The following is a 9605-nucleotide window of genomic DNA, read 5'->3' on the forward strand; positions in this document are numbered from 1 at the left end:
CTAGACCATAAAAACAAAAGACGAAGATGAACGAATTCAATTATACTATAAGAAAGACTATCATCTTGATAGTTCTAGATCCACTAATTCTATATTTTGAGTCTGTCTTTTTCTTTTTTTTCATCTCTTCGTTTGGTAGAGATGTACTTACTATGTAAGTAAATGAAATCTCATCGATAGTCCGTTTTGCCCAAAAGTCGTGTGTGTGTGCACACGCACACATCCGCCAAGACTGCACAGGTGTTTGAGTGCGGGAATGGTACCAAGGGCTTTGCTTTGTCTCGGCACGGAGGATTGATTGTCTGGGCGATTGTCTCACTTTGTTCTTGTCGCTTGTCTTTATATTCACCTCATCTTTCCACATCTTTCTCGATTCTCCCTTCGCCGTCTTTGTTTCTTTCTTCTCTTTCCCTTCCATAGTTTGGATGCGACATGGAAGTCATGACAGCCGTGGCAGTCACCATGGGACTTCCTTGGCAACCAATGCCTGCCGGCTACTTAGTGGCCGATGCCCACCCCACGCAGCCTCTGGGCTTCGCGGCTTCCATGTTTTCACACCACCACTCATGTTGGGGAAATTTCAGATACATCATGATCCTTCTTCTCGGCACCACCATTGCCCAAGGGGAAAATAAATTGAAGAGAAGGGTGAAGAAGAAACAAAATGATGCGTACGGTCACACCTGCCAACTGGTTGACCTTGAACGTTGAGTAACCATTGGAACAAACTGAACATGGATATTGAACTGTCCAGTAGTGTAACGCTCGCTTTGGCTCAGACACCCCGCTGCGAGACTGTGATTGTTCAGTTGCAAGAGCACGTAGGCTCGAGTTTGTTAGGGATCGGCTAATCGACCATGTCATAGAGGAGTTTAAACAGATCATTGGCTGAACTTGTGGTTCCTTTTTTTTTTTTTCTTTTTTTTTTTCTTGGTTTTTGTTTGAAGCGCCGGATTCACTATTTGGGTCCTGGAAAGATATAACTACAACATATATGAAACGGACGTACCGTCGATTCTGCAACACATCGTGCCGGGGTTTATACAAGATGGCGTTGAAGGCTTGTAGCAAACATGTGCGCAGCCCGTGGACGAAAAGGCTTATTGGACAGCGTGCGGTACAATGAGCCACAATCTGGCTCGCCAGACGGCCGGCAGCTTTGAGCTTCTTATAAGTTTCCTTTATTGCGTTTATCATCCTTATTTCAATCGTCGCAAAGAAATGTCAGACCCTGACCTGGTTATATTATCTACCTTAGATTATGTGTACGTCCGGTGGCCTCGGCCGGTTAAAAGGATGGTGTATTGCGTCCTGTCGTCACCTCCCAAAGTTCCAGATCTTTGCTGGTCAGAAAGAGCAACCAACGGTACCTCGGAGATTAAGTGTTGACCCAGGTTTTGCCTGTGCTAAGGTGCCTAGAAGTAAAGAAAAGAAAGACCTTTTAAGATGGAGCACAAGAAGGGCAAAACCATCATGCCCATCATGTGGAGTACCATGATCCTTTTCCCGGTGTTGGCACTTGTTTTTATCATCCTCAGGCTTCATTGCAGGCGATGGCTGAAGAAGGCAACGACCGGTTATCTTGATGATTATATGTTGATCTTGTCATGGGTACGTAGCGTTTCAGTTCTTCTTCTCACCTACCCATCACCTCGGCTCCCAGATCTGTATTTGGACCGTGGAAGACGAGAGAGCTAACGTCAAAATCGTCGGAGATCAGATCCTAATGGTCATAACCTCCATCATAGGTTTGATGCTCGCCAAGCACGGCGTTGGCACAGCCATCGTCGAGGGGCAAGAAATTATAGTCGAACCAGAGGTGATGCACGCTCTCCTTTTCTGGACCTCAAATCTGTTGCTCTTCGGCATCAACGCCATTGCATTTTCCAAAGTGTCTTGGTTCATAACCCTCATTCGTCTGGTCACAAAACGTTGGCAGAAGGTTGGGCTCTGGGTCCTCATGGTCTTCAGCACCGCCGCCCTGTTTGTCGCTTCTACCTTTGGGTACTACCAATGTCATTTCTTGCCTGACGGGAGCTGGAACACTCCAGCAACATCGGACCACAGGTGCCTCGATAACTGGGTGGCCATTAAGATCAGCCTAGTTACCTCAATCTACTCTACTGTCCTGGTAAGAAGTCGTACGTTCCTTGACCATCCATGCTGCAGGCGCCTTTTAATGCTAACAGAGAAATCCAAAGGAGTTCGCATTGGCCGCTATTCCCGCCTATGTCGTCTGGAACTTGCCACTCAAACGGAGCACCAAGATGGGCATAATCTGTGCCACGAGCGTGGGCTTTGTGTGAGTAGCGCAGATTTCCCTGATGGAACGACTGAGTGCTGATGTTGCCCGTAGGTCGGCCATGATGGGAGCCTTGAGAACGAAGGCATATTACGATCACCTGTTTCCCCTGGGAAAGTTACCCGAAATGTATTCCCTAGGATGTGTGATTATGTTTGCAGTCCTCGAAGTGTGTACCACAATCATAGCCGCTAGCATCCCCTTCCTGCGTCCGCTGGTTAAGAAGATGGCTAAAACCTATGACGAGGACGAGTTATCATGGCCATAGGCGTCTTGCCTGGGGAATCAAGAAACGGCAAATGGGTTACTCAGTTCAGAACATCGGCTTCAAGAAGAGGACCCTCCTACCATCCGGCAAGGACGAAAGTCGAGAAAATAAGACAGGAATTGAAGAATGAACAGAAAACGAACACATGACTATGAATGTAATTTTATACTGTACTGCTCAATACAGCTCCATTGGTGATTGCGCTATAACCTGAACAGGTTGCTCATTGCTTATCCGACCGAGGTGGAGGACGGAAGAAGGACGGTCCGGATTGGACACAAAAGTCCACTTGGTCAATGGTTCCAAATTGAGTTCATGGTTGGAAGCCACGACCCGTGCACTAGGTGGATAAAAGGCAGCACTTTCGCTGGGATTCCTGTACTTCTTCTTCCGAACCACAACAGCCATACTTCCTACAAATCATCACTTTCTTTTTGGAATGCCCTGGTGCCGGGAGGGGGGGGGGGGGGGGGGGGGGCAGTGGGCGGAAACGGAAAGAGACGCAAAAGATCCCAGCCACAGGGACCTCGGCCCTACAGCTTCCCCGCGATTAACCACCATTTCTTGTTTTTCCCTCCTTACCATTTCATCCGGGCAAAGTTGAAACGTACCACACTCAGCATCATCGCATTGCCGGGCAGAAATGTCTCATTCTGGTGCCTGCTTAAACGAGCGTGATGGACCTTCGTTTGTAGTTTCAAACGCTTTACGGGACGTGCATTGCCGGGCATGATCCCAGAACGCTACTTCTAGGTAGAGGTATTTGTCAGTACCTAAAACAAACACGAGATAAGTCCTGCTTGCCCTGTTATCCAACAGCGAGGTCAAGAGCATGTTACCTACATGCAGATGTGTTCCCCTCACAAACAGGCTTCGAATGCTTTTGATAGATCCCATCACATGCCATCAACCAACCAACCCCTCTTCCTTAAGTGTGAAGGACAGCCATGTGTTCTCTGGCGCTCTGTTCTCAGGGTAACAGTTCTGTCACCTTTCATCTGAAAGCGGAGGCTCGAGACACTCGGCATCATCTACAACATGGCCGACTACCAGCCAACACAAGCACTGTCAGTCGAGGGGAACAGCAGCAACATGGAGAGCTTCGATTTCTCCTCCGCTAGTCTCCCAGCGGATAGCACCCAAGATGGTCAGATCGACGATGGGTCTGATCAAGGCAGCGTAACAAGTGACCTGAGCACGCAGGACTATACCGTCAGCCTCAAGGATGATCTACGCAAGGCTCTCGATAACGTCAAAGTCGCCGGTTCATTCGCTTCTTTCCGCAAGCTATCACGTACACCTCCTGACGGTCTTTACGTCGACGGAGTTGGCGACGTCGCCATGCCTCTTAGCGAGACTCAAGCCCGCCAGTTGATTGCAAAAGCCCGTCAGGCTCCCTATGGCAGGGGAAGCGAGACCATCGTTGACACGAGCGTCCGAAATACCTGGGAAATCGATGCAGCCCAGTTCAGCTTCAACAACCAAAGGTGGCCAGGCTACGTCCGGCATCTGTGTTCCCATGTTGCCGCCGACCTAGGCATCAAGTCACCAATTCGGGCAGAGATATACAAGATGCTCATCTATGAGCGTGGCGCCATGTTCAAAAGCCATACCGATACCGAGAAAATCCCCGGCCAGTTCGGCACCCTCGTCATCGCCCTACCCTCTGCCCACACAGGCGGAGACGTGGTGGTCAAGCATTGTGGCGAGCAAAAAACATTCAAGACCTCGAAACATGAGCAATCCTTCATCTGCTGGTACTCTGATGTACACCACAAGGTGTGTCCTGTCGAGTCCGGGTATAGATGGGTATTGACCTACAACCTCGCTCTTGATCCCAATGCCGTTCGCCCTTCAGCCGGTCTTGTACGCTCCGAGACCAAGGCTCTCCGACACATCCTGCTCAAATGGCTCCAGGAACCCGCAGAGTCGCGCCAGAAGGGTCTCTACTACGTCCTGGACCACCACTACACTGAAGCAAGCATCAAGTTGAATAGCCTACAGACGCGTGACCTGGCAGTCGGTCAAGTCTTGAACAATTTGTCCAAGGATCTCGAGTTCGAAGTCTTCTTTGCTCTTCTGGAAAAGGAAGAGGTTGGAGACCCTGAGCCGGAGGCAGAACATCTTGAATTTTGTGGTGTGTGTCGTAAGAACGGTAAAAAGGACGGTGAGGCGCGATGCACCCATTCTATACAAGACACCATAGATCTCGATTACAGGGTCATAACGGTTCGAGATATGTTCGGTAAGCCGGTTGTCAACGGTCTACCACTTGATGCTGAAGAGGACATACTCCAATACGACATGGGATTGTTTTCTGATAATGAGCCTGAGGAGGAGGAGTACCAGGGCGTCATGGGCAACTCAGTAAGTACTTCTACAACTTGCTCTTACGATTCTCAGAAGAGCCAGGCGAGGCTGAGACTATGATATCTACTCAACAGGGTCCGACAGTGACACATTGGTACCGTTTAACCGTAAGCATCCTGTTTTCTTCGTATCTGCCTGCCGCCTCGTCAAATGCTCTCATCACTAACCTCCCTCTTAACAAGGCTGTCCTCCTTGTCCCATCCGCCTCGATTCTCGAATTCTTCGAGAAAAATATGCGAACGCTTTCAAGAAAGACTCGCCAATCATTCATCAGTTATTGTGCCAGATCAAGCCTGAGTTGCTTGGGGTCAAATAGGCACCGTGCAACGCTCTTGTTTCAGGCTGCGATGGATCTCGCCAAACGCTCTACGACCACAGGCGATGCTCGCTCGGATAGTTGGCCCAAAAATCCACTGATTGATGGGAACGACCTCATGAGTGTTCTCAAGGTTGCAATTGAGCTGGGAGATTATGATTCCTTTGCTGAGGCCTGCTTGGATCAAAACGCCGTAATCCCGACCTCTTTTTTCACATGGACCAAGCAGTGGCTCAAGCGGTCAAACACGGATTCGTGCTTCCAGAACATTGAACTAGGGTACGTTTAATTCCGCCCTTGTTATGTAACTAACAACGGACACAGACTAACAATGATACCCCCCAGGCTGAGTTGCGTTGTCGATTCATACCCTGATATGTCTGACAGGTTAGCAGCCCTTACGAACTTGATCCCGAAGCCCGAAGACGCGGGCTGGTCCGCCAGTCTACGTGACGAAATATCAACATGGGTACACGACAAGCTCGAGGAATGCCTCGGCGACTTGTTAATGAAGAAGAAAGTAGGTGATGGCGACGGGAAAACCATAATCGAAATGGTACGCTTCCTCTCCACCAGGTATGTCTCTCTCGTCCTAGTCATGATAGACTTATGAACAGAGTCTAACATCCCCCAAGCTTAGTTCCATTGTTGGATCCAGAGCGTCAATCAATTGTTTCTTTCATCACCTTGTTGGCGCGGTTGTGGAAGGAAGTCTCAGCCGACGTCGTTCCTCGTGACGATGGTCTCGCCATTTACAGGACTATAGCCAAGCAATTCCTTGCCTCAGCAGACTTTTCCATACTTCGACCGAAAGGTGAGACTAAGTCTGAGCATGGAAACAAGCGGCAACGGACCAGCTACGACGGTAGCAAAAACCGTCCCCCGAATGAACAAGTCCTAAGGACAGTCGCATTCAATACACTAGTCAAGTTCTTCGAAACACTCGTCAAGATCAGCACCCCAGATGACGACTTGGCCACACAATTCATAACCAAGCTAAACGACGCTGTCCCCCGTCTACCCGTCGATAACATGCACGACCTCTGGCTTCCCTTTCTCTGGTGTCTCATCCCCATCTTCACCGCCAACGCGATCCCTCTCACCACTCCCGTGTACCAATCCCTCTACCGCAACACACTCACTCGCTACATCAAAGAGTACGTTGGAGTTCAACCCGCGCCTTCAAACTCGCTTGTCCGCCCGCAAGTCAACTGCCCCCGCTTCCACTGTCCCGACTGCAATGCCCTCAACTTCTTTCTACAAGATCCCACTGAGCAGGTCGAACGCTTCGATATCGGCAAAAAAGCCCGACGCCACCTGCACGAGATGCTCGATGAACACGGGATTGACTGTACGCACGTGTCTGAGCGCGGCACGACCCCGAACACGCTGGTGGTGACCAAGACATTTACGCAGGAGGAGCAGCCGATGAAGGAGTGGAAGGAGAGAAAGGCCTATGCGCAGAGTAGGCTAGGCATCTTTGGGACGTACTCGCAGGCGATGCCGGAGTTGAGGGTCTTGCTGGGAGAGCAGTTTGATAGGATCATGAACATGGAGGATGCCTATCCAAACTATGCGGCAGCCAGACGCACGGCAGCGGTACCGAGACCTTTGGCGTCTGCATCGGGACTTGTCATAGGCAGATCTAGAGTGGATGCTTCTGGGTCGAGTCGCTTCACGACCGCTCCTGTGGCAGGAGTGAAGAGGTCTCGGAGCGTTAGCCTCGAGGACGGAGTGGAGACTGCTGACTTGACAGAAGATTGATCGAATATGTAGGTGATTTGGTATAGCTGGCGAGTGTTTGGTATATGATATGCTGGCATGCTGTTTTGTTTTGGATAAGGATGGGATCAGGGCATATGATGTATACTTTTTTCGTAGGAGGCTGAGTGGGTACAGGTGAATGAACACACGGACACTGCTGAGGACTTGTATGGTACGTTCCACTTGGATTAGGCTATCATAACGAAGAAACTTAGCTGCTCGTTAGCCAATACTGCAAGTTCTCGTTCATAAACGATGTACCACAATAACGCAATAAAGGGACCCATGAAGCTAGGAAGAAGAGACCGCTTGAAGACAAAGACTACGTGTTCGCGACTGCACAATGATTGGAAACTTGGTCAACGTTTATGGTGAATTTCTAATTCTAATCTTTTTGGTTATTTCTCTTCTATGTTTTTCTCTTACCTGAATGTACATCAACCGTCTACTATCACCTACTTAATCGTACATTTCAAGCTCCCTAACTTGCTCAGATCAGTAGCACGTGTCTCTAGCTAAGAAACAGATGGGGCTCAACTCACCTCGAACCACACCGCTATCTTCCTTCCTGGTCCGGTCTGGCACATTGTTGCTAGAACAGATAGAGTGACGGATCGGTCAAATGTATCTTCAACATGCCCTCCCACCTCCATGTCGCAAACATGTTTGAAGACTGGATGGTCATCCAAGTATCCGCGGTGCCTACCGAAAGGTCCGAAGATACAGAAAACGACCGAGTTCGTCCACGAGGAATGCCTTCCCAAATGTCAATGTCGTTGTGTTCATAATGGTATACATCATGGGTTGAGCAAATGCCGTGGGCATGGTCGTTGTGTAGATGATGCCCATGATGATGCGCCTCGTGGGCTGAGTAAAAGTCGTGGCCATGACCGTCGTGTGGATAATGAAACTCGTCGAGTTCGTACAAAGGCAAAAGGTGGTCGTCAACGTCGTGAGGAACAAGCGAACGGGGATCGCGACTGGGCGCCTTGTCCCATCTGGCGCCATAACGGATGTGAACTGTACAACAGGTCAGTGTCTTGACAAGGTGTCCCATCAGGAGAGAAAAATAAATGCACCCAACGATGATATCCCGATGGGGGTTAGTGGTTGCTGGGCCACCTGCCATCCAGTCCTTAACCCACAGTGCAATACCGATCGAACTGGAGACATGGGCGATGACAGCAGCGCTGCTAAAGATGAAGTAAATGTACACGTTTGTTCTGCCGGGAATGAATGGATCAAAGGCCTCACCTACGTCCAAGAACGTGTGCTTCTCGTACGGAGCACCATGTAAGCGGCTGATGGCGCGGATGAACCGGTACAGTGTCACAATGAAGAAAAATGCGTTGATGAGATATAACCAGACAAACCAACCTTCGCGGCTCTCGTGGTCGTCAAGGTCGAGTTTGCGCCATACGTCTCGCAGCTCCACGAACCAGATCATTGCATAACCATAGAGTGCCATGGATAGGGTAGCCTTGACGACTGACAAGCAGAGTGGGAATTTCTTCATTTGGACATATCGGTAGAAGTTGATAGCCCTCTGGACAGGGTTATCACCCCTGAGAAAGTCATCCAGGGTTTTTGGGCCGTATTCAATGTCATCTGCATTGAATGCCATCAGGATGAAAGAATCTACACCTTGTGTATCGGTATCTGTCTCAGACGGCGGAGAAGACGGTGGGGCAGTCAGCGAATGATCAGGGGCGGGTACCGTTGGAATGTCTGATGAAGATGACCGGCGAAGAGAAATGTCATCGTCAGTAGGTGTGAGGTAGGACAGGGCGGTAGCGAATGAACCGATGGTGGAGGTTGAGCGACGAAGGTACGTCCTGCTTGGCGTTTGCGGATAGGGGGAAACTATGGTTGAGTTCATGATTATGATTGTAATTGTTGCCAGCTTTGGTGCTTGTTTCGTGTGTGATGGTGATCTGATCCTTCAGCAACATCCATGTCGGACAGCTCGGGACGTTGCGATTTTATGTGGTCGGCTTTCCAACAGTCATAGAACAGCACGATGGTGTGTTTTGGAAACTGAGGCCTTGATCTTGAACAACGGTTCCAGACATGGCGTTGTCGACACAATGGCTTGCTGCCATTCGGGTACCTGACCGTACTGTACAATGTCATTGTCAGCTCTACACACGTTCTGAAACTCAATGACAATGAGGACCTTTGTCCTCAACAAAGCGTCCGGGTCCGGGCCGGAGATTCCGGGCTAGATTGCTGAGGAAGTCTTCTAGTATGTAGGTAACTGCATGGGTGTCCTGTGGTTATAATGATTGATCGCTCAGGCTTTGTGTTCCATGATTGGCACACGCGTCTCTGTTGTTCTGCTCGTTGAGAACAGGGCAGTGACGTCGATGGAAACAGTTGGTAATGTTGGCTGGAGTCTTGAGGAGCATGGTCGATGACCATGCTGGATGGCGGTGAAAAACGGTGAATCAAGTGGAAGTCACTGATTCGGGGCTTGAGGAATTTTCGAGGAGAGAAACAGTTGGGTCAGGAAGGTCACGAGTTGCGACAAGTCGTCGCTCCTTCCTTTTCCGAGTCCAACCTTGACTGAGGAATCTCGGCTACCC

At 49.7% G+C, this 9605-nt stretch overlaps 3 protein-coding genes across 3 annotated transcripts; 2 read left to right on the top strand and 1 right to left on the bottom strand.

Annotated features, from left to right (window-relative positions):
- Window positions 1-1446: 1446 nt before the first annotated feature.
- On the top strand, window positions 1447-2570 carry NCU09413 (hypothetical protein; the record flags this gene model as incomplete). Its single annotated transcript, XM_953060.3, has 4 exons — window positions 1447-1611; window positions 1721-2131; window positions 2202-2302; window positions 2357-2570. 4 exons carry the CDS (start codon window positions 1447-1449, stop codon window positions 2568-2570), a joined length of 891 nt encoding a protein of 296 aa, XP_958153.3.
- A 1001-nt stretch (window positions 2571-3571) lies between these two features.
- Window positions 3572-7287, top strand: NCU09412 (hypothetical protein). Its single transcript, XM_953662.2, has 5 exons — window positions 3572-4937; window positions 5015-5047; window positions 5282-5535; window positions 5602-5832; window positions 5892-7287. The coding sequence occupies exons 1-5, from the start codon at window positions 3609-3611 to the stop codon at window positions 7018-7020; spliced, it is 2976 nt and encodes a 991-aa protein (XP_958755.2). The 5' UTR covers window positions 3572-3608; the 3' UTR covers window positions 7021-7287.
- A 102-nt stretch (window positions 7288-7389) lies between these two features.
- Window positions 7390-8946, bottom strand: NCU09411 (hypothetical protein). The gene is made up of 2 exons (XM_953661.2): window positions 8105-8946; window positions 7390-8040 (listed from the first exon to the last, which is right to left on the bottom strand). Exons 1-2 carry the CDS (start codon window positions 8897-8899, stop codon window positions 7723-7725), a joined length of 1113 nt encoding a protein of 370 aa, XP_958754.2. The 5' UTR covers window positions 8900-8946; the 3' UTR covers window positions 7390-7722.
- Window positions 8947-9605: the final 659 nt, after the last annotated feature.

This window comes from Neurospora crassa, linkage group VII (genome assembly GCF_000182925.2).
Source record: "Neurospora crassa OR74A linkage group VII, whole genome shotgun sequence".
NCBI classification, from domain to species: Eukaryota; Fungi; Ascomycota; class Sordariomycetes; order Sordariales; family Sordariaceae; genus Neurospora; species Neurospora crassa.

Bases quoted from the DNA above. Each gene is read 5' to 3' on its own strand.
- NCU09412 (XM_953662.2), top strand. From the start codon at position 3,609: ATGGCCGACTACCAGCCAACACAAGCACTGTCAGTCGAGGGGAACAGC. The intron at 5,536-5,601 runs GTACGTTTAATT...GATACCCCCCAG, and splicing joins TTCCAGAACATTGAACTAGG to GCTGAGTTGCGTTGTCGATT. The intron at 5,833-5,891 runs GTATGTCTCTCT...ACATCCCCCAAG, and splicing joins GTACGCTTCCTCTCCACCAG to CTTAGTTCCATTGTTGGATC.
- NCU09411 (XM_953661.2), bottom strand. From the start codon at position 8,899: ATGAACTCAACCATAGTTTCCCCCTATCCGCAAACGCCAAGCAGGACG. The intron at 8,041-8,104 runs GTTGGGTGCATT...CCTGTTGTACAG, and splicing joins ACCCCCATCGGGATATCATC to TTCACATCCGTTATGGCGCC.